Here is a 25,163-nt window from a genome sequence, read left to right as displayed (position 1 = left end):
ATTTAATACTTAAATTTAAACTCAAATTGGTTCCTGGATGTTTTACAAGTTCCAGAACATTTCTAAAACTTATGAAAGATTTCAAAAATTTCTAGAAGACTCTTGAGTGTTCCATGAAGACTCATAACACTCTTACCGAGACAAAGTACTAACGTATGATCTAGAAAGACAAACAGCAAAGCACAAACACAGCAAGTCATTTTTAATTATATTTCTCAGCTAAAGTAAAACGATTCACAATACAAGAAAGCAATTGTTTTCACTCGTATAATTGTGCACATCTATAACGCGTGCCCGTTCATATTAGAAATACTAAATTTTTTTAATCGTCTGAATCTGACTCAATAATGTCTCTGAGACTGCCTAATTGATTCTTGAGTGGTTCTTCGGATATGGATTTTGCTGAAAGTTTACAATCAAAAAAAGAGTTGGTTGATGCACTTTTGGCTTTTCTATGGCTTCGACCTGTAAAATTAAAGTAAATTTAAGTAGAATGCAATTTCGAACCAAATAATAAGCAAGTCAGTATTTTAAACACGTGATGTACCAAATTTTTTTTCAATAATTTATAATAATTTTACTATAAATAGAGTGGGAAGTAAAAAATTCTCAAGTTTGCAAGCAATTTAAACTGGAAGAATATCATATATTTCAAAAATATGTCCAAAGTATAGGTGTTATATATAAATTAAAGATGTTATTACCTAAACATATTCTTGTTTTATTATTATTCTTAAAAAATCAGAATCTGACAGACGCGGAAACTGTCACAGCATGCAAGGCAGTAGTACAAAATTAAACAAACAAGTAAATAAATAAATAAAAAAACTGAGAAAGAAAAATGTTTAAACATGAAAAATAAAATTAAAATAGAATAAATAATAATAATAAAATAAATTGACAATAAAATGAAGTAATGGCGTAAAAACGCAAATTAATAGACTAGATGACGACTTAGCGAGGTGATCGATAAATAAAAACTAGTTGTGTGAATGATAAAGTTTTATTAAATAAAAAATATTTGTGTGAATGAACAAGTTTTATTGAATGTTAATATGTTTGAGGTGTCTTGTGATGAAAGTTTTTTCCTGATATGTAGATTGGGTGGCAACTTGATAGTTATGTTTGCGCTGACGAAGGTTGTGTGTTGTAGTTTTAATTGGTGGTAATAGAGGATGGATGATTGGGTGTTGTTATTTTCTATTTTCTTGGACAGTCTTGAATCGAGTGTGTTGAATATCTGAGTGACGGTAGGATATGATGCAGGTAGGATATGATGACGAATGATTTATTGAGGTTAAGTGACAGATTGCACCGTTTTGACCATGTAGTTAATGAGTCGAGTTCTGATTGGATGTGTTTGAGTTAGATGATGGGATGATAAGGTAGGTGTCGTCAGCGTACTAGATGATGTGATTAGAGCTATGAAAAGTTTTGAAAGTAGAAGCATTAATGATAAAGGTAGATGGTCCAAGGACAGAACTTTGAACTACGCTAGAATTAATAGGTAGAGTAGATGAAAGAGTAGTGCAAAAGAAAGTAGAAAGACTCCTATTAGAAAGAAAATTTATTATAATATTGTAATTGTTGTCAGGTAGAGGAAGAGAGGCTAACTTATTTGAAAGTGAGAAGTAATTGAGAGTGTCAAATGCTTTAGAAAAGTCTAGAGTAATAAGATGAACATAATTATTATTTTTAAGGAAAGATGTTATTGTAGAAGAGAGATGATGGCGGATGTAAATGAATCTGTAGGGCAAAATGCATACCGATCTTGTAATAGTGGTTTGATGGATGGTTGAAACATGGATAGATGAATGACCTAACGATGAATTTTTCTAGAATACGTGAAAGTATGGGGCTGATAGATATTGGGCAATAATCTATTGGTGATGATGGGTGTTTTGTTTTAGGAATTGGATGAATTGTGCTGGATTTACATTGTGATGGGATGAATGAATGCATTAATCAGTAATTGTAGAGTGAACTTAAGAGGCTGGAGATAAATGGAGCGATGATTTGTAGAAACCATGCTGGTAGACAATCTGGACCTTCGTTAGCATGAGCGAGCAGGACGGAGTATGAGGTAAATTGTTGATGTTGACGTCTATTGATTGCTGTTGCTTTTGTTGGTGGAGTTTTGTAGGACGGGTCGGTTGACATGGATGTAAAGTGGGTGTTGAGTGTGTTGGCATCAACTTGTTGTGAGGTTGACATGTTGAATGATTTGTCAGAGCATCTAATATTGTTGACTTGTTCCCACATGGCTTTGCTTCCACGCTTACTATTAGTGAAAGTTTTTGAATTGAAGTTGATGATTAGTTTATTGATGTATTTGGTGATCGCTGCGGCTTTGAGGATGTATCCTGATCTCATGAATTTATTTTTTTGGTGAAGTAGATATTTGATGAATGAAGGGTCTGACGATCTGGTCGTGATGTATGATGTTGGGTAGAAAAATTTTTATTAATCTTTACTATTTTCTCATATACTGTTATCTCTTATATGTAATTATTATTTGGGGTCGTCAGACGTCAATACCACATACTTATAAAACCCATACTGGCCCTCGAACGCCCGCTCGCACATTTTTAGTCTGGTTTCACTCTTAAGTTTCCATGAAAAATTATTCATTAAACTCATCAAATTTTACAATTTTTACATCTTTATAGTTCATTAATAAATATTTATTCATTTTTTAAAATGTTATTAATTTTAATTATTTTTTAATTGGCTATTTCGTGCATTTGCATAATATTTATGCGTATTTAGTATCTTTTTTCTGGTGTACGTATATGCGAACTGATTTGAGCTCATCATGCGTGAGAGGCATCCTTCTGGTTAATACAAATTTGGCTGTCAAATTTTTTTTTCATTAGAGTTTTTTATAATTTAAAAAAAATTGACCAAATTTCGTTTTATTTTTCACAGTCTGGCTTGTTATCCATTAACCAATTGCATATATTAAAAACTTTATTATTTTTTATAAGCAAATTTTTAAATATGTATCCTCAGTTTCACTCTTCTACAGTGACTTCATCTTCGGCCGCTGTTCGTGGGTTGCGTCATACGTCGGTGTGTTTTTCCATTTTATCCCGTTCTGTGTTGCATTCTAATTTTGTATTAAATTTTGGCGTAAAGTTGTGGGAATGGCTGCCATTTGATTCGACGTCGAGTATCAGTCCGGGAATGTTTAAGAAAAGAGTTTCTGAGTTGTTGCTGGCCAGCTAATTATTTCGCGCAGTTTTTGGTTCATTGACAAAGAATTCATTTATAAATTTAAAGTTCTTTATGTTTTCGTGAATTTACTTGTCTTCTTCATTATTTTAGTAACTTTTGTAATTGTCTTTTATTTGTGAACTTTGTTTGGCCATACGAGCCCATAATGGAGTCCTGGTCTGTTTTTGAAATAAATAAATGAATATTTTAAGAGGATGTAAAACGTACATCCTCATTAGAAAGTATATTTCCCCAAAGAAACCTAAATTTAGTTTGGAAAAAAATCTTTTATAGTATAGACAGAAATCAGCATTTGTTGAAAAATGAAAGAAAGAAAATCAACATCAAGATATACTAAACATTCCAAAACAACTGAAAATAACTATCATGAAAATGACGTAAAGATAGCCGAGTAATGTGTTAAAACGCCGTTGAAAAAGGGATAAAACAAACAACCAAAAAGCCAATCTAATATTTAAACAAATTTTTGAAAAATAATTTCACACCTACATTACGTTATTTATTAAAAAAACTGACGAGCCTTGCTGCCCAATTATTTTCAAACTTTATACAACACAAGTAAAAACATTTCGCTCTATTTTTAGTTTTGATAAAAAATGTTTTGTAGTTATCTCAAAATAAATAATACAAGAAATCATGTTTGCGAAATCCTTATTGTTAACATGATTAACAACTTGAAATGCAGATGCTAATTGATGTACCTCTAAATTTTTCTACAAATATTAATGTAGGTAGATAATTAAGACGTATTTTCATTGAAAATTCTTATAAGAACATTTTTTAATAAACAGCTGATCCAACAGTATTGGGTTTTCTAGTCGGTTGTATGTATCACGTTCTTAGAACACACTAAGGCATATGAGATTATAATGATGACATAGTTTTGCGGTATTCAGAATTCAGATTTTATTTTCAAATTAGTCAAGTTTAGAAAAAATGAATTAAAATGAAAGATTACCACTCAAACTAATTATGTTGTCGGTGTTGAGTTCAGCTGCCTCCTGTCTCAGTTTCAACTTTTCTGCTTCTTCCATACTTATTCGACCTAAAATAATAACGTATCCATTCTTTTTTAATATTTAAATATTTTTTCGAAAAAACTTTATTTCTATTAATATAAATGAGTTAACACATTATGAGTGATTATTAAAGACAGAATTGTAGTACTACACTACAATGATTTCGAATGTATGAAATAGAGAGCTAAAAAAATTGTTAAAAGATGAAAAACGAAACCATAAGAACACACAATAACGAATAAGTTAAATCTGTGATGAAATTAAAGACTGAATGATCAAAAAATAGTTAAGAACGATATTTAACTTAGGTGCACCACAATAGGCGTTAGGAGAGTACTAAATAGAACAAAAGACAAAATAGTTAAGTCCATTGAAATTTTACTACTGGAGTTGGCTTATCAATAGAGCATCCATACAATAGTGTATATCTTTAGACTGAATGTGATATTGAACGATAATGATAAACATACTGATAATTATCATTTTAATAATTATATTTGTTTTGTTAAAAGCAAACCTGTCATTCCAGCATTTTTAAGTATAGTTTTAATTTTTTCAATTTTATCTTTTTCATTGGAGCAGAACTCAAAAGTAGCTTTGTATCGTGCACCAACAGGTAATAATCGACAATGTCTAGCAATCTTCTCATAATATTTCAGCTGCTTAGACTTTTCATCACATTTGGACTGTTGGTTGAAACAAATATTTAAAACGTAGTAACTAGTTGTAATATTATATAGTTTCATTTATTTTGGACTATAAAATTGACCCAAACATCAAAATAAACTAACTAACATTATTCTTGGTCGACCTGTTTTCTTTATTTTTTTTTATTGTTTGTTGACTTTCAACGTCACTACCGCCGTCACTGTTTGATTCTCCACAAACATCTTTTTTATTTGGGCTACTTATGACAACTGAATCGACATTTTCATCAGAAATTTCATTTTTTCTTTTGGATTTCACTTTTTTCTGTTAAAAATTTTTTATATTTGATAATGATACAATTAAATGCTTAAAATCAAATTAAATATTAATGAGTTATTAAAATCACTAAATTTGCTGAGTAATCTATATGAAAAATTAAAACAAGTCCACAACAATTTGAAAAATAATTATGCTAAAAAGTTAACTTGATTTTCGAGAATCAATTAAAAATTTGATTATATTTTAGTTTATTATTACAGATTGATAACATTAACCCAACAGCCAACCTGGCCCCACCATATTCAAAACTTAATGGTCATCAATTTCTTCACAATATCATATTGTGACGAATATATATATATATATATATATATATATATATATTCTAATTTATTTCTTTCCAAGAATAATTAGTTAATAATTAATTAAAATTTTTAAAAAATTTTTTATTAAAAAAAATTAATTAATAATTAATTTATTTATTTCTAAGAATATATATATATATATATATATAAATCTTCGTTTAGCGTCCAGAGACCCAGTTTCCTGAGATAGGACGTTGTTTTCTTTGCCATCAACTTTTTGCGCCAAATTAGACGATCAAGATGATTCTGACATTCCAATTTTTGAGGTTAATACAAGTGTGAACAGTTTATAGATATGATGCTAGATGACTTCAATTATGACATGGTTTTGGATAAAATCAAAAAGCTTGATCCAAACAAAACTTGTAGTGTTGACAAATTCCATCCAGCCTTGTTATAAAATTGTGCAGAAGCCTTTGCTGTACCTATTGCTTTGATATTCCAAGCTTCATTGGCTACCAGTCAGCTTCCACTTCAATTCAGATCAGCAAACGTTACATCGATCTATAAAAAAGGCGACAAAACGGTACCAACAAATTATCGCCCATTTTCTGTTGTAATGCATTACGGATCAGGTAATAACAAATATTCTCTGTATGTTAATGGAAAACGCCTTGTTGAGTCTGAATCTGAGAGAGACCTTGGAGTGATTTTTTCAACTAATCTTAAATGGAAGAATCAAGTCATAGCGGTATCTAACAAAGCAAATCGGATGCTTGGTCGAGTGAGGAAATCTTTTGGAAGATTTGATAATAAATTGCTCCGCAATTTATACATAACTTTTATTCGACCACTTTTGGAGTTTGCGGTGTCAGTTTGGTCCCCAGATTTGAAGGGTGATATTGAAGTGATTGAAAGAGTCCAGCACAGAGCAATAAAATTAGTTCCTTCTATAAGAAATTTTGATTACATCGATCGTCTCAGAAAATTGGATCTAACAACATTGGTAGAAAGAAAAAGAGGAGATTTAATTCAGATATTCAAAAGCAAGCACAAAATGGACAGAATTAATTTAATAAATCAATTTAATAATGTTGTAACTAGAACGCCAAGTCACAGTATGAAATATTACAAAGAAATAACAAAACATAGAAGCAGAGAGAATTACCTATTCAATAGAACAGCAAATATCTAGAATTTATTGCCAAATGACTCGTCGATGCGCAAACATTAAATAGTTTTAAAGCAGGTACTGATTGTTGGATGAACAACAATCAATCAACGAATCGGCTGTGCTAGCATGCCTAACAGCATGCTCTTTGGATAAATTTCCAGAACAGCATTACTACTACTACTACAACAATTGTATCCATTTCATTTAAATTTAGAGCATTTATGTCTTGCTCGATTGTTTGCGACTAGGACTTCTTTGGACGGCCTTTGGGACATGTGCCATGTACTTCAACATCTGCAAGAGAAGTTAGGGCAATTTTAATAAGTCAATTTCAATAAACATTCGTCATCCTTCATATGGTCCGTAAACCTTTGTACAGAATGGATTGCCCCTTCAGCTCCCCCGCTAACCCCCCCTTCAGCTTGCTGTGGCAGAAGAATTGGCTAGACCTTGTTTTTAATTGATGCAATGCACATTTTGCAGCGAGACGTCCCCATAGACAGCCGACAGCATTTGGTATATAACTGTTGTCGGCTGCCTATTGCAATATATATGTATGTATACATTTTTAAAAGAAATATAATACAACCATGGAATTTTTAACTGGAAGACCCTATCGTATCTCTCCATTATACGCTCACAGAAAGCAAGAGAAGCAATGATTAAAACTGACGCAGGGAGACTTCCGCGATTAATCTTGCATATATATATATATATTATGTTGGTAATAGACCATAATTTTTACAATATTCTATAAATTCTACCGAATGTTTGGCGTTAATGTTTGTAGTTCGTTTTTTCGATTTTTATAGAATATTGTAAATATATATATTAGGGAACGTAGTGACAGGGAAACGCAAGCGAAAGAAGTTTTTTTCTTTCCTTTACAATCGGAGGCCTATGGTAAAATCTTCATTATATCACATACTTTTATGACAAAATTAATTGAATTAGTACGTAATTTTAATTGTGCAGATTATTATTAAGTTAATAACTCCTTTGTTTTAGATTTTTTATATAGTTTTGATATTTGATATGACTATTGTTTTAATGAATGATTAAAACATAGATTCTCTTTTAATAATTTTCTTTTCATTTCAACACACCTCGTGCTACAGTTTAGTTATTATCTCGTTCGTATCTCGTGTTTATTTAGTGTCTCGTTCGTAAATACGAAATTTAAATCATTGTATTTTTTTGTAAAATTTATTGTAAAATTTAGTAGTTCTAACTTTTTACTATAATTACGGATTATTCTTTAAAATGGTTAATAAGTGTTGCGCTCCGGGTTGTAAAACTGGTTATAAATAAATCCAATACAAGTGTCGGAAAATTAAGACTCTTTAGATTGCCATTGAGTGATCAGATTTTATTGGACAAATGGATACATTTTTTATCGCTGAAGGATTTCCGTCCCACCAAAAATCATGGACTGTGTGAGTTACATTTTCAAGATGAAGACATACAGTTAGATAGAGTGGATACGAATGAAACTCTTCGTAAAAGCAATCCTGTTAAGCTAAACTTAAATCGTTTGAAACCTTTTGCTGTTCCTAGCAAGCTACCTAAGCTCTATGAAACTCTAAAAGAATTGTTTATTCTTCCTAGTGTTCGTAGAATTCAGCAATTGTCTTCTGTTTTTGCTGAAAATGTTGAAGATCTTAACCAACCTGCAAGGTTGAAAGCACTCTCTGAGTCAGAAAAAATTGTCATGTTGATATGTGATGAAATTCACACTGCAAAGCCACTGGAGTATTTTAACGGGTCTGTCTTTGGTTTGACAAAAAATGGAGAAGTTGCTAGAACTGTTTTGTGTTTTATGATTCAATTGCTGTGTTGCAAATATAAAGATGTTGTAGGATTGAAAGCGGTTGCTGGTCTTAACCCTGTTGTTTTACGCCATCATTTTGAGATTGTTAAAACCAAGCTGAAGAGATATTTCACTTTGCTAGCTGTTTCTATGGACAATTTATCTACAAACATTTTATAAATAAATTTATTTTGAATTTTAATAAACTAAACGTTCACCAAAAAACTTTAGTGAGAAAAATCGAAAAAACGAACTACAAACATATTAACGCCAAACATTCGGTAGAATTTATAGAATATTGTAAAATATATATATATATATATATATATATATATTGTGAAGCATTAGTAAAAACATTTCGCCAATTACAACTTTCTAAATTACAAAAATTTTAAATAAAGATTTTAATTTTGATCCCAAACCCTACTCAATCCACATTACCGAAAAGCATAATAACTTACTTTTACATGATTAAATTATAAAACAAATGGGCACTAATTTTCGGATTAAATAAAATGAAATATTCAATTTGTTCGACCATCGGTAGGAACGAGATCAGAGTTGTAACCATATTTAATATAATAGTAATGCCAACAACGACTTGCCAAAACGTAGATATTTTCGTATGTATTAATATAAAAACTTACACCACTCTTGACTCTTTTTTTTTCTTTACATTTCCCGACTTTTCGTTTATTTTCAATTTCACTACTCCCATCGCTGCTGGAATCTTCACACTCTTGCTTTTTATTTACCTGAGTGGATGTTTATATAAGAAATTGTTTTTTTTATATTCATTTCACCATTACTTTTAAATATTTCTCGCAACTTTGGTAAAGCCAGTTGTGAAATCAACTTTTAAAAATTTAAATAACCAATTTCAATTTATTTTTAGATTTTAAAACAGTAAATTAAAAAATAAACGTGATTCCAGTAAAAATTGCAAGAGCTAAACTGTTACATTAAAAAGTGAACGTTGATAATTTTCATAATTAGAAAATAAACTAACACTACTCTTTTTTGATTTGTAGCTTTTCTTCTTTTTGTTTAGTCGTTGATCTTTGATCTCACAGTCGTCATCACTGTCTGAAACATCGCGGTCCTGTTTTTATTAAAACCATTCTAGCAGTCTAAATTGTAAAACTAAATCTATTACGAATAAATCAATAAAAACAAAATTATCTCTTGTTTTTGAAGTATCTTTTTTTGGCATATCTTTAGCTTTGCAATTATCAGTAAACTGAAGGCAAGTAGTAACTGCTTACTAGTTTCGGTGTTGTGGTTTACTTAGATTCTAGATGTAAGAGCAACAGCATCTTTTTCACTTAAAAATGCACTGCAATCAGTTTTTAGAAATGCAGAACAATTTAAATGAGTCTCAGCTATAAATCAACAATAAATTTTGTTTCAGTACCTTTATTCAGCATGCATGAGTTAATAATTTGACTTAATTTAAATAATTTTCAATATTAAAAATTAAACTGAATAAATTTCAATTAAACATCAAATTAATTTTTAAGAATTTTGTTTCTGACTGATCCATCCATTTGAAGAAAAAAATAGATTTCAAAAATAGGGAATCAATTTTTCAAACCAATGCTTCTATAGCTAAAGATTTGATCTTTGTCAGTATTATTAAAATGATATTAATATAGCCACAAACTAAAATCTGAGTACGCAATTTCAAAAAATTAGTTTGACTTATTTTGGTCTATGATTTTGGTCTATGATTTTGATGTTTTTTTTTTTTAAATCAAGTTTGTAAAAATACGTTAACCAGTATTATTTATCATGATTACCAAAAAGTTGTTTGAGAAAATGCAAAATGAAAATATAAAGAGACGATTTTGACACAAAAGAAATTGCTATTCTGCATCAAACGTCAGGCTTCACTTCACATGAAGAATTTGTTGACAATAATAATTCCAATCATATTTCAGCTTCCTATTTTTAGAGAGCAAATGTGTCAAATATAAACATACTAACAAAAAAAACAACTACATGAAAACCCTTAAAAATTTACATTCATGAAAATAAAGGTTTCATATCTTATTTTCACATTCATAGAAACTAACAACACTTTTGAAGTTTTTATTCTTTTCAAGTGTTTGTTGACCCTCGGTTTCATTGTTTCCATTGCTGATTGATTCTTCCCGATCCTCCTTATTAAGGCTATTTAAGCTTTCCGAATCAGAATCTTTATCAGAAATGATGCTTCTTTTGTTGGAGTTCATCTTCTTCTTTAAATAAATAATTTTAAATTTTATATAATAAAGCGCAACATATAGTGTCAAATGGCATCTTTTACAATATAAATAGATCAAAACTCTATTTTAATTTCATTTCAATTATTTTTCTAAACGAAAATGTGGTTATATTTTCCATTAAATTTCTAGAGCATATTACTAGATGATTTCCAAAACAAAATCCCACCGCAGATGCTAAGCAGACTTCCAAGATCATTTAAACCATTTTTAAATTCATTGATACCTAAACAAATTTTGCTCTTATAAATAGCAAAACTCAGAAATGCCTCTTAAACTTTCATATCAACACAAGTATTTATAGAATAAGTTTTAACACCGAGAAATAATAGTCATCTAGTTTTAGAATTGAAAATAGCGATAGCCTAGGCTTTAAACTCAGTTAAAACCATTTTACCAGTGAAAATGTTGAACTTTAATTACAATATAAACTATTTATTAGTGTTGGGCCATATTAAAATTATCCAGATAATAAAAAATTTCGAGTTTAGAAACTCTCGACAATTTTAACTCTGGCTTGTTGTACAAGGAAAGCCATAAGGCATACGTTAAAAGCCACCTTATTATATTTGGATAAGAAGCAGTTTCTTTCAGCACAATAACTATATGCAAGAAAGATATGAAATTCTTAATAGAATAAATTCTTAAAGAATAAGATAAGCAATAAGGATACATTGAAACTCAATTTCATTTGATGCGGAGATAAAGTCTACTGACAGCGAATGTATTAATTTAACTAAGAATTTTTTGCAACAAATGGTGGATAAGCCAGCTAGATAAAGAACAAACTAAACTAATAATATTTTAAATTTAATATTTGTAGAGGATCGTGAGTTGGTTGATGACTTGCATTTTTTGGCTCCGCTGGGCAAAAGTGATCATTATGTCCTTTGTTTTTCATTTCATTTCGAGCATTCTAAATTTATTCCACATTTGATCTACCCAAATTTGATTTTAATAAAGATTTTGTTATGATTAACGAATTCATTCAAAATATACTTTATAATACCACTTTGTTAGGCACTGATATAAATGGTGTAGATCATAAATTGCATGTTAACGCACTTTGGCACCATTTCACTCAAGTTTTGAAGGAAGCAACTAACACTTATATCCCTTTCGTCAAAAGCAATAATAGGCTCAATAATAAATGCTTTAAGATGGTCCTTCTAGTATCCTTAGTAAACTCAATAAAATTAAAGAGGATATCATGTAAAAAATCAAGCAATTTATGAATAGTTTCTGATTACTAGAAAATTAATTAAAAATAAAATTAGAATATTTAAAACTAATTAACAACTGAATTTAATGCAAAAATTGCAAAAAAATTCAAATAAGTTTTGGCATCATATTGTTATAATAATCAAAAATATATTCGGTAAAGGCGCTAGAGTCGCTACGAACGCATACAGTTCGAGAAGGAACTAGAACCTTCTGACAGCGAGATATCTAGGACGTTCGAGAAGCGTCGGTAGGACGGCTATATAAAAACATGCGAGATATTGAATAGGGGTTGTTGAATATTTGATATTGGAAAGCGATTGAATGTTAGTGTCGAAAGCGATATTTGACTCTGCGTTGTATTTTTATGAACTTGCGATAAACGTTAGTAAATTAATTAATTAACATTGATTCTCAATTTGTAAATAAACCGATAGTTTGAGTTATTTTGTGTCGTTATTTTTTACTGGGATAAAATGAACTCGTTGTCAACTGGGACGGTTATAACATTGGTGTCAGAAGTGGGATCTTCGGTGGAAAATAAGTGAGAATCGTTGTCGAAACATTTTGATTTTTTTGTCGACAAAATATTTTGTAAAACAACATGACGGAACTACATCAACTTAAACTGGTGCAACTCAAAAAAGAGTTACAAAAATGAAATCTTGCTACAAGTGGAAACAGAGAAGCTTAAGCTTTGATAGCACACCTGACAGAAGCAATTGTTAATGAAAATGAAAATCTAGACGAATTCGAGTTTGACGACGATCAGGACGTCGAATCGAATGCAGTTGTAAACGCTGGAGCAAACACCGAACTGATGGCACTATTTCGAACGATATCAACAAAAATTGAACAGACGAGAGATCAAATCTAGGTCTCTCATCAGATTACCTACCGATCCACATCACATTACAAACAAAATTCTCTCCTGCAAAACTCCTAAAATAAAAATAATAAATTTTGCCTAAGCTAACTGTATCGGTTTCACCACTGAAACCGAAGCCACGTTCTCCAAAACCGTTTTCCCACCCAACCCGTCAGCAGCAGAGAAATTATTCCGTCAAGTTTTGTGGGCTACTAGTAGACACAATATCCCCTCAGGAAGACAAATATCATCATCACCAGGTTTTCCGAGAGAAATCAGGAAGCTCATGAAACAACGGGATGCTCTCAGATCATCCGACCCCACATCCAAAGATATCATGTCATCAGACATCCAACAACAGATTAACAAACTAAAACAAACTCGCTGGAAGGATTTCCTGGGCAGTTTCAATAGAAATATTAACGCTAATCGCCTTTTGAGAACCATAAAAACTCTAAATGGCCAACAAATACAATATCCCAACAATGCCATCAGTTTCGACAACAATAAACAACCTGAAGTTGGCCAACTTATTCAACAAACAGTTTACCGCAACTAATCATCACACATCAAACAAATCGAATCGAATCACTAACAGAACAATCAAGAAATTAACACATGATGATCATCTGACCCTCATACTAGATCAGGTTTCAGCAGCAATAAAGCACTCTAAACCGTCAAAAGCTTCAAGACCAGACAACCTGGCAATCATTCACCTTAAACATTTAGGCCATACAGAAATTTCCTTCCCAACCAAACTATTTAATGAATCTCTGCGAACTTGCAGAATTCCAGACATATATAAAATAGCCAAAATAATCTCTCTCCTCAAACCCGGCAAACCAGACAGTGAAGCAAAATCATACCGTCCTATATCACTACTATGCCCGGCCGTAAAGGTACTTGAAAAATGCCTGCTGCCTCTCATAGCCAAATACCTAACACTGGCGAGCCACCAACATGGTTTTCGCACTTATCACTCAACAACCTCAACACTCACCCTGATTGTCACCGACATTGCCAACGACCTTAACCAAAAGAGACCAGCTCATCGAACAGTCCTCACAGAGCCGGACCTCACAAAGGCATTTGACACGGCCAATCATCAAACACTGTTGTCCAACTTTCTATCATTATCGCTTTCACGGTCAACCCCCCCCCCCCCCGATGGCTGTCAAACTATCTACATGGACGCACCGCCATAACAGAGTTCCGATATCAGCACTTCAAACAACGTATTATCCTATCAGGAGTGCCTCAAGGTTCAGTACCATCTCCAACTCTGTTCAACTTTTACGTTTCCAAAACTCCCGAACTTCCTCATGACATTAAAATTATCTCGTACACAGACGATTTTACCATCTACACCACAAGTTCCGATGCGGATACTTTGACCCACCGGCTCACTTGTTACCTGCCAAATCTATGCGATTTCTTCAATAAAAAAAACTTAGAGATCTCCACCTCTAAGTCAACAGTCACACTCTTTACATCGCACACATCCCAACTCCAGTGCCACCCACGAATCAAAATCAATAACCAAATTCTTCCCCTTGAACATAATCCGAAAATACTGGGCCTGACACTCGACACAATGCTGTCTTTCTCAAAACATCATAAATTGACAGAGTTCAAAGCCTCTAGAGGAAACAATATTTTAAAAACACTCAGCGGCACCTCATTTGGTCAGGACAAGGAAACTCTATTACAGATCTACAAAACCATTGGTCGCTCCACAATCGAGTATGCATGTCCTTCCTGGTCCCCAATGACGTCCGAAACCGGTTTCAACTGCCTCCAACGCTCTCAGAATGCTGCCCTTCGCCTGATCACAGGCTGCCATGAAATCACGTCGAAACAGCACTTGCACTCAGAATGTCAGATGCTAACCGTGAAGCAACATTCTGATCTTATCTCCTCCAAATTCCTTCTACAATGCCATAACCCTAGCCATCCGTGCCACATCATCATAAAACAGCCCCCAACAACCAGACTATGTCCCCCATCTGTTCAGCTGCCTCAAGAATCGCACACATTTAAAAATAATAGATCTGTGGAGGAACCCGGCGGAAGTAACAAACGGACTTAGGCCTCGCCTGGGCGTTTAGGAAGGGCACCAACAACGACAACGAGAGATCAAATTGATGCAAAAATTGAACAACAATCAACAAAAACTGAACAAACGAGAAATCTAATTGTTGCAAAAATTGAACAACAAGCTGCAGAAAGGCAACAGACAACAATTAAGAAAACTCAGAAAACAATTTCATGTCAAAACTGAACAGCAATCGGCCGTAATTAACGCAAAAATAGAAAACCAGATGACAAGAATGGAAAACATCACGTCAAAAATTAAACAGAAACTTGATCGAAAGATTGTCGGGTTATTTCGCAAAATAGATAAACTTAAACAAGAACTGGAAGAAACTGAGGAAATAAACTCCACACCTGCAAGCCACGTGACCACAAAAATATTGAAGGCACCAACATTCGACGGATAAACTTCTTGTGTAAGCGTTACGAGGGTCAGCGGCAGAAGTTCTTCTAACGATTCCAGTCTAGAACCATTTCAATTATAAAGTCCTGATTAATGCGTTGAATTTACACTCAGTTACGAGACCGGAAGCAGCGACCTGGAGTCAATAAAGCAGCGAACACAGGATATTGAACGGTTGATTTTGCTGTCATACCCTACGTACGACCCACAAAACAGAGAAAAAACTGCATTGGAAACGTTTGCAAAGGCTGTTTGAAACTTATATCTTAGACAAACAGATTATATTTCATTTATACAGATTTTTAGAAGACATTCGATAAAGTACCACATAAAATGCTGGTCAAGAAACGGTATCAACAATAAGCTGGTTAAATGGATCAGCGACTATTTAAGCAAAAGGACGTTTTCAGTAAGAATTGGTGGTTGCCTGTCAGATAGCTTTGATTTCAATGATATGTTCGATGTGTGTTCTGGAATGGATGGTGTTCAATTATATCTGTATGCTGACGATGCTAAACTGTTCAAAATTGTAAAATGTATTGAAGATTGCCATGTTTTGCAGAGGAGTTTTGATATGTTGTATGAATGGTGTGTCCAATGAGCTTGAATGTGAAAAAATTAATTTATTTAAGCGTAAGTAATTTTACAAGTTATATCTTTCCTGCTATTAATAAAGCAATTATTTTTTGGGTATAATTTATAGAAATTTCCATAATATAACTAAATTTGTTTTTTTTACAGTTATATACAACACTAGTTCGTTCCCACTTAGAGTACGCTGTCGGTGTATGGTGGCTTTGGAGAATGAAGGTCTTGAATGACATTGAAAGACTACAGAAAAGGGCTATCAAATTGGTCAGAAGTTGTTCCTCATTAAAATATGAAGAAAGGTTAAAGTATTTGAAGCTTCCCACGCTGTTGTACAGAAGAAACCGTAGTGATTTGATTTTTGTCAACAAGCTTGGAATAAAATTTTTAGGGCATAATGATTTAATCATGTTGAAAAAAATCACGTGATTGATCGTAAGCATGTGAAAAATCATAGATTAAAAGTAAAAAATCCATAATAAAGTTGACTTTGACCAGGCTGGAAGTGAAGAAAATATAAGAACAAGATAAACTAGTCCTGAGTTGATATAAAAAAAGTTTTGGAAAAAAAAACACTGAGTTCTAGTGTAAACAACAAATTTGTACTCCTGGATGTGATCAAGTATGTAACGTACAAGATGTCAATATATTATTAGACAAACAAAAGATAACCAGAGTTTTTGGACTTGCTTTGAAAGATTAATTTTTTTATGCTTACCGTCTTGTTATCATCTTATATCATTTCCAATCCGAAAATCATCAATTACCATTTAAAAAATAATTTTATTTTTATGCTGCACAAAAATGAAATACAAACAATTTGAGAATGCTCCTCTCGATGTTCTTTTAAATCTGAAAAATCAATATTGGCAAAAATGTGTCTATGTTTATTGTTGTACTAAAGGATACAAAAATACATACCTGATTCATCAAGATTGACATCTGAATCAATTGACTCATCACTTGAAACTTCATACATTAAAAAAAATAGCCATTAATTTTTATACTTATAAATGAGTTTTTATAGTTACTTTGAGAAATTTTTGCCTTCTTTTTAGCCTGCAGAGGCAGAGGGTTGCAATGAACCCCAACAGGCGAATCATCATCATCAGTGTCATTATCATCTGATATTTTGCGTTTTTTTATATCATGTTTTCCGGTATTTAATTTAATTTTTTCAACGTCAATGTCAGGTTCTTCCAATCCAGTTTCCACTGTTTCAATAGCCAGCTAAAAACAACAAGTAAATATTTTGTCTAATATCACGCCACTTGACAAATATAATGTTACAAAAATATTTGAAAAATACTAACGGTTATTAATCGATTGTATATAATTATACTAACAATGGTGACATAAAAGAAAAAAGATATGTTGGAATAAAAGCAGCGTTTAAAAAATAAAGACAATTATAATTTAGGCCTTACCTTAAAAACTAAAAAAATTAAGAAAAATTTGTTATGTGGAAGCTCAATAAAACAAGCTCCCACAAAGTAAGTTAAACTCAAATATTTTATTACTATTGTCAACAAATAAAGCCATGGTGTAAATAAAATAAATTTTAGTGTTATCTTATTCGTTAACGAATCCTAACTAAAAGTGTTTCTCGGCAAAAAATTTCTTAGAAACAATCAATCAATCAATCCTCGTTTATAGTCTCCATCCGTTATGGGTCGGACTTTTTTTATTCCATTCATCAGCTTCTGTCTACAAGCCAATCTATCCATTGCGTCTGTCTCCTCGAGACCAAGTGCCTTTAAGTCCTGTATGGTCTGCGTCCAGAACTTCTTTGGGCGACCTCTTGGGCGGGTGCCAAGCACCTGGTGCTCAGTAACGGAAATAATTGTATCGTTTTCGCTTCACATGGTCAAACTATCATAGACGATGACGACGACATGCATCCTTCATCGTGCACAGTCCCGATCGACTCAGGATCTTGGTCGTATGGATATGGTCCCTTAGGTCAATATGCTGCATCCAACGAATCCTCATCATGTCAGTTCGGTGAAGCTGCTGTTCGAATTTTGTTGTCATTGGCCAAGTCTCTGCACCATACACCAAAACAGAACGTATAGCTGTGTTGTATAGCTCTGAGCGCAGCGGTAGAAAAATGCTACGCCGCATCAGTGCCGAGGCAAGGAGGTGCCATCTGCTCCACGCCACATGTATTCGTCCACGAACGGCGGCATCAGCTGTTCCAGTACAATCCAGCATCAACTTACCAACAAATAAACAATAACAATTCATTCATCATTTTTTTTAAATGCTTGTTTCCAACATCTGAATCATAACTGAATAAAAATTCTGAAAAAAATCAAGTAAAGAACATGAAGTATCGTTATAAATCATGCCAATATCATTATTGATTGTAAAAATCTTGTTCACTACCTACCCAGAGTCAGATTAAAAGCTTTTATTGTGACTCTGCTGCTTCTGGTGTGCCTCTCTATTGATATTCTTTTGAATCTTATATTATTGTGGCCAACAAGTCCAGTTCATTGTAATCCCAATTTACCACGTTCACCCCCGTAAACTCCTATCTCTGTATTTTTAACTTCCCAATATTTTCAAAGCTCTAAATAAAGACATCCAATCCATTTTATAGTTTATGCTGATATCACTTTAGTTTTCAGTGCCTCACTTCCAAATAATTTCATGTTCAAGTCTTTTCAACATCTGTGTTTGTCATGTTTTGTACTTGTACAATCTCTCCTTAATCAACTCCTTGTTGAATACAAACGGTAAAAAAACTAATCTCTTACCTTTATTGTGCATCAAGCAGAAAGCATCCGTTCTGTAATTTCATTATATTGATAACAAATTTTCTGTTCTGCGCTTATGTCCTAGAGAGTGAAACACTTGTTCGTCTACAGGTTGAATAAACCATGGAACCAAATAAAACTTTTCTATACATTAATATACAATTTTTATGGGTTTATTGGTTACATCCCGTACAAATAATGTTACTTTTTGCTTTCTTTTTTTAACTCTCCCCACTATCTAGCTTTTCTGTGTCAATCTGTTTTTGCTAAATTAGCATCAGTCTCCTGTCTTGTCTCTTCAGCCAACTCTTTCATAGCATCAGTTTATCATCTTAATTGTTAATATTCAAATCCAGATCATCATCATAAAAAAAGTACCAAAATTTTGATTGATAAAATTATAAATAAATTTAGCAGTTGTACAAAAAAAGCATAAAAATATAGATGCAAAAAAACAACAAATAAACCTTATTAGCAAAAACGGCCTCAACAATTCTTTTTAATTTTGTTTTTTGATCATCAGATAACTCTTTAATGTTTTTCTTCTGTTGATATTTTTCTCGAATTACCCTTAAAGTTAAGTTCCTAAAGCAAATTTTCATAAATTATTGCAAAAAATTACAAAAACTGTTAATACGAAATTTATAAAAAGCCAGATCAATTCCTTATTGCATTTGTTATGTAAATATTGTTTTGGTATGAAATCGCTTCTGTATATAATTCTAAAGATGAAAAAGACTGTATTCTATGAATGGATTGACTTTAAAATTAACGAGATTACTGGATTTTTTCAGGAATAGCCATCATGAACAAGAGGTAAAAAAATTCATTACTAACTGATTTTTTTACAACGTTTTACGAATAATTGGATCACATACATCTGATGTTATTGAATCTTTTTCTGGAAACGTCCATGCAAAATATGGCATTCGCAGCAAAAGTGTTTGTACAACCACAGATAATGGCTCAAACTTTGTAAAAACCTTTTCCGTTTTGGCTGATCATAACAACAAAATCAGATCGTCACATACAAGAACAATAATGATGATGATGATGAAGAATAAGAAATTCGTTTGATGTTGACAATGCACTCAGTAATTCAGTTGATTATGTGCAGTTCCAACTTATTCAATTTTTATTGGCACATCGTTGATATGCCAATAAAAATTTTAACCTAATATCAACACATGATGCTGACACTACTAAACAAATCTAATATATAGGAAAGTTGGTATCATTTTCAAAGCGTCAGGCTCTTTGGAATAAATATGGCAGATCAGGACTCGCAGTTGACATTATGATGGAAGCCTTCAGTCTTGGTTTGAAAAGACTAAATTCCATTTAACAGGAATTCTGTTTTTTGTCGTGTAAATACTGTTATGTTTGTTATGCTTTCTGTGGTGTCTGTAGTAAACTGTGCCATGAATAGTACTGAGATAGAACACCATCTTCATACACATAATATCTCTGTTGCCGCAATTCAGGAAACAAAGCTCTCCTCACGTTCTGGGGCCCAGATATTCAAAGATTATGCTCCTTCCCGGAAGTACCGTAAGGGCGGCGGCCTCCTGATGTTGATGCACCACGGCATTCCTTTTGTCGTAATGCAGCTCCCAAAAATTGACATCGTAGAGAGCCAAGGGATCATCATCAGGATGGACAAGAATACAGAGATAAACATACTCAACATCTACATATTCCACACTCAGCCTGTCCATCACATTTCTGTGCTTCGATCGCAGACTATCTTGATATGCCCAACCTGATTCTTCTGGGCGACCTGAATGCACACGATGAGCTATGGCCTTCAAGCATTTGCGACCCAGGAGAAAAGACGCTGGCGGCCGAAATTGATGAATCCAACTGCTGTATCCTCAACTTGACTCCCCCACCCATATACCTTCAAATAACCAACCCCCCTCTCCTGACCTTTCTATCGCCTCGGACTGCCTTACCAACCACCTAGATTGATCAACAGTCCCAGCCCTTTTCTCCAATCACCTTCCAAAACATATTTCCCTAAATTTACAGATTACGGACACCGAGAACCCAAAAATTATTTTCTCAAATTTTTCCAAAACAAACTGGACAGGTTTCACAAATGATACAGAGTTTGTATTCAAAAACTTTACCTTCCAAAACACCGTTTCTGCCGCCGAAAGCACATTTCGTAAGATCCTGAGTACAGCCGGTGACCACAACATTCCTTCTGGAAGACGCATCAACTCATAACTAGGGCTTTCGAAGGTAATCGCCGACATTATCAGTAAACGTGATGCTCCTAGGCTCTCCAACCCAACATCTGACAATATTGTCACAAGCTATACATACCAAGATAAACAACCTTACAACCTCCAAATGGAAGCACTTTCAACAGACATACCAACACTGACCGACTGTGGTGTGGAACATCACAAGAATTCTAAACCACAAGCCTAAACTACATCCTAAGAACGCTATAAAATTCAACGGCAAGCCCATCACTAACGGCTCAGATATGGCCAATCAATTCAATAAAACCTTCACCTACTTTTGCCAGCATTCCTCCAATAAGCTAAACAGGTCCATTACACAATTGGCTACTAAACACCAAAGCCTACGTGACCACCCTACATTTTCTCTGGATCAAGTATCTTCCGCAAATAGCATCAAACACGCCAAAGCTTCCATAGCAGTAGGCCCAGACAGTCTTACCACGTTACATCTAAAACACCTTGACCCGACTAGGATTTTCAATTTGTCTTTCCGGTTATGTAGAATACCAGACATTTATAAAAAGGCCAGGATAATTCCATTTCTCAAATCTGGCAACTCTTACAGACCCATCTCACTTCTCTGCCACGTTGAGAAGATTTTTATAAGATGTCTCCTCCATACTATCTCTGAACATATGACCCCGACCAGTCACCAACACGACTTCCGTCCTTGATACTCAACAATCTCTGCGCTTACTCTCATTTCAATGGATGTTGTCGAGAGCTTTAATCACAAAAAACCGGCACACCACACTATACTGGCGGCAATCAATCTGTCCAAGGCTTTTGACATGGTCAATCATAGGATACTCATCTCTGACCCGTTAAAATCTTCGCTACCAGGCTCCATTTCACGCTGGCTGTCAAACAATCTACATGGTAGATCCGCTGTAACGGAATTCCGAAATCAATCATCCAAGCAAAGAAACATCCACACCGACGTGCCTCAAGATTCAGTGTTGTCACCTGCGCTCTTTAACTTCTAAGTCTCATGATATCAAGGCCATATCTTATGCTGATGATTTCTCTGTTTACGCTGAACGGAATTGGAACTCTAAATAATGGCATCGAATGAGCTTGAGAAGCCATCTGATCTACCTTTTCATTTCCTTCAATTCCAATGTGGCTGGGGATCCACATTATAATTAATTTTTTGTTGCTATCCAGAATATTATGAATCTTATTTTGCATTTAAATTAATAATGGATTTAGAGGTTTGTATTGCTTCAGGGCAGATAGAGTAGACAAGGAGACCAAAAATATTATGAATTTATTTTTCTCTGAATTAATTATAAAGTTTAAAGCCATGTCAATAATTATAAAGTTTAAAGCCATGTCAATAGCAAGGATCTCTGCGTATATCTCTGCGTAGGTGTATATTGAAGCAGGTCCTGGTAAATGCATCATTAATCCATGAACACGTTTCCTTTGCCGGTAGGCCACCATTGCTGCAGACGTTGAATTTTTCCTTTTCGATCCATCTGTATATATTTGAATAAAGTTTAAATTGTTATTAATTTTTTCTTCAACTAAAGTTTTTGCTAGTTTTACATCTTGGCCCATTCCTGTTATTGTCGTATTTATTTCTTGGTGCTTTAGTAACCAAGGAGGAAATTCAAACTTTAATTCTTCCGTGGTTTTTATATTTTTAATGTCTTTGATGAATTCATTTAGTCTTATTGGAAATGTTGGAATTGATTTTGATGCCTTTGTTTTTGCTGTTATGTATTTATATGCCGGGTTTTTCATCTGAGATTTAATTTTTAGAAAGTAATCTAAGGCTAATTTTTGATGTCTTTAATTTAGTGGCATTTCTCTTGCCAAAACATGGAGACTTATAGATGGTGATGTTCGGTATGCTCCTAGACACCTTCTTAACGATTCGTTGACTATTGAGTGTAGAATCTTCATGTAGGATTTTCGTGTAGAGTCATATACTAGAGAGCCATAATCCAATACTGCTCGTATAGTTACTTGGAAAATTGTTATCAGATGCTTTTGGTCTGCTCTCCATTTATTTTGGGATAACACTTTGATTAAATTGAGTGCTTTTAGGCATTTTTTTTTGTTTTCAAAATATGGGGAATGAAATTTAATTTTGAGCCAAATATTATTCCTAAATATTTGTATTCTTGTGAGAACTCAAGATTATTTTCTTGAAAATTTAACTTCGGAAAAATCCTCTTTTATTTTCTTGAGAAAAGCATAGCTCGAGACTTTGATTCAGAAAATTTCATTCCATTTTCCAATGCCCAATTTTCAATGGATTTTAGCGTTCTATTTATTTCATTCAGCATTTTTATCATGTCTTTATTTTTAAAAGTGATTGTGACATCATCAATGTAAAGGCAGATCATCGTGTTTTTAGGAATTATTTTGGTGATGTTATCTAAGCTAAGACAGAATAATTTTGGTGACAAAATGCTGCCCTAAGGGATGCCCAACTCTGGATGCATTGTTTCTGAAAGGACATCATTAACCTTGACTTTAAATGACCGGTTTGATAAAAAACTTTGAATGAATTTGGGAAGACGTCCTCTTAATCCGGATTCGTGTATTTTTTTTTAGAATACCATATTTCCAAGCTGTGTCATAGACCTTTTCAATGTACAAGAACAGAGTTATTACTTGTTCACCCTGTGTCTTGCTTACGTGAGTTTCCAGTGATATCAAATGATCTTCCCTTGATACCTCCACGTTGATATTTAGACAAAATTTGATGTTTTTCGAGAAACCAATTTAGTCTATTACTAATTATTTTCTCCATGATCTTGCAGGTACAACAAGTTAATGAAATTGGTCTGTAGTTATCTGGATGAGTTTTGACTTTTTTTGGTTTGTTTATGGACACGACTATTGCCTGACGCCAGATATCTGGGACTTTTGTGTTAATCCAAATGTAATTGTAAACTCTAAAAAGTATTGATAATGCTTTTTGAGGAAGGCTTTTTAACATCTTATAGGTAATTTGATCAGTGCCAGGAGTTGATTCATTGCTGTTTTTTATTTCAAACATCATTTCTCTCATGGTGATTTGTGTATTATACAATTCTTGTTCCTCTGAACCAAAATCCAAAGCTTTGTCTTCTTCCCTTGATTTAATATTTGCAAAATTTTTGTTTTGAATTTCGGAATTTTGATGGAAGTTGCTGGCTAGTATATTTGAGATTTCCTTACCAGAACTGAAAAATTTGTTATTGTAGATAATATGACTAATACTGTTATCATTATTTTCATTTTTTATTTTTCTGACCATTCCCCATACTTTGTTAATTAGAGTATAACGATTGAAACCTTCAACAAAAGAATTCCAACAACGTTTCTTTTCTTCTCTTACTGTTCTGCGAGCCTCGGCTTTTAACTTTTTGTAATTTATAAGATTTAATAGAATGGGGTTGCTTTTAAATGCTTTAAATGCCTTCTGTTTTTGTTTTATTGCGTATTTGCATATTTTGTTAAACCAAGGATTAATTGTCTTTCCCTTTTTATTTAGCATTACTGGGGTAGTTTGTTTTATAGTTGCTGTTATGTTATTATTGCCATCCACCTGTCCATTGATTCCGCATCAATTATTTCAAAACCATTCATCAATTCTTCTGTCCTTTATTTGAATTCGTGCCAGTCAGTTTTGTTATAATTTAACCTTTGCTTTTCATTAACTATAGGATCTTTATTTCTAATTGTTATTATTATTGAAAGTGATCACTGCCATGGAGATCCTCTTTTGTCTCCCATTTTATATCTAAATACAGGAATGGTGATCAGATAGCTAGGTCAATCAGAGAAGATCATTTTCAATTATACTTTTTTTTATAATTCTTTAACTTGTGCTTAGAACTTGGACATCCCCATAATTGATTGTGTCCATTGAAATCTCCCCACACAAAAAAAATGTTTTGAGATCTGCTGCAGTATTTGGGTTATATCTTTAGATTTTATTTAACTTATTTGGGTTTTATTATCCATTACTTATTATTGTTTTATTGGATGTTATCTAGTAGCTAATGAATTATTGTTTTTTTATAATTTGGAAATGAGATTGGTTCAATTATGATGAACCAAAAATGGATGTCCAGCCGGATGGATAGTTTTTGGATGTGGTACTTGCTTATGATAGACTGTGTAATTTTTTTAATTTATCCTTTTATTTTCAATAGTTTTTGTCTCTTGCAAATAAATTATAAGAAGGTGTTACTTCTGAATTAACAATAGTAGTTCCGGTAAGGCATTTTT

At 33.1% G+C, this 25,163-nt stretch overlaps 5 protein-coding genes across 5 annotated transcripts; 1 reads left to right on the top strand and 4 right to left on the bottom strand.

The window, feature by feature from the left end:
* Nucleotides 1–322: 322 nt before the first annotated feature.
* On the bottom strand, nt 323–2,586 carry HELRODRAFT_175809 (hypothetical protein; the record flags this gene model as incomplete). Its single annotated transcript, XM_009023194.1, has 3 exons — nt 323–465; nt 2,049–2,425; nt 2,546–2,586. 3 exons carry the CDS (start codon nt 2,584–2,586, stop codon nt 323–325), a joined length of 561 nt encoding a protein of 186 aa, XP_009021442.1.
* A 1,592-nt stretch (nt 2,587–4,178) lies between these two features.
* HELRODRAFT_175808 (hypothetical protein) lies at nt 4,179–6,096 on the bottom strand (the record flags this gene model as incomplete). The annotated part of the gene is made up of 4 exons (XM_009023193.1): nt 4,179–4,282; nt 4,774–4,942; nt 5,052–5,228; nt 6,079–6,096. The coding sequence occupies 4 exons, from the start codon at nt 6,094–6,096 to the stop codon at nt 4,179–4,181; spliced, it is 468 nt and encodes a 155-aa protein (XP_009021441.1).
* Nucleotides 6,097–8,996: 2,900 nt separating this feature from the next.
* Nucleotides 8,997–10,706, bottom strand: HELRODRAFT_175807 (hypothetical protein; the record flags this gene model as incomplete). Its single annotated transcript, XM_009023192.1, has 3 exons — nt 8,997–9,227; nt 9,482–9,574; nt 10,548–10,706. The coding sequence occupies 3 exons, from the start codon at nt 10,704–10,706 to the stop codon at nt 8,997–8,999; spliced, it is 483 nt and encodes a 160-aa protein (XP_009021440.1).
* Nucleotides 10,707–12,561: 1,855 nt separating this feature from the next.
* HELRODRAFT_175806 (hypothetical protein) lies at nt 12,562–15,329 on the top strand (the record flags this gene model as incomplete). Its single annotated transcript, XM_009023191.1, has 2 exons — nt 12,562–12,588; nt 15,048–15,329. 2 exons carry the CDS (start codon nt 12,562–12,564, stop codon nt 15,327–15,329), a joined length of 309 nt encoding a protein of 102 aa, XP_009021439.1.
* Nucleotides 15,330–16,811: 1,482 nt separating this feature from the next.
* Nucleotides 16,812–20,393, bottom strand: HELRODRAFT_175805 (hypothetical protein; the record flags this gene model as incomplete). Its single annotated transcript, XM_009023190.1, has 4 exons — nt 16,812–16,882; nt 16,945–17,143; nt 19,143–19,260; nt 20,179–20,393. The coding sequence occupies 4 exons, from the start codon at nt 20,391–20,393 to the stop codon at nt 16,812–16,814; spliced, it is 603 nt and encodes a 200-aa protein (XP_009021438.1).
* Nucleotides 20,394–25,163: the final 4,770 nt, after the last annotated feature.

Source organism: Helobdella robusta, assembly GCF_000326865.2.
Source record: "Helobdella robusta unplaced genomic scaffold HELROscaffold_35, whole genome shotgun sequence".
Classification (NCBI taxonomy): domain Eukaryota; kingdom Metazoa; phylum Annelida; class Clitellata; order Rhynchobdellida; family Glossiphoniidae; genus Helobdella; species Helobdella robusta.
Note: the sequence above shows the minus strand (reverse complement) of the source record. Positions and strands in the feature narration are given on the sequence as shown.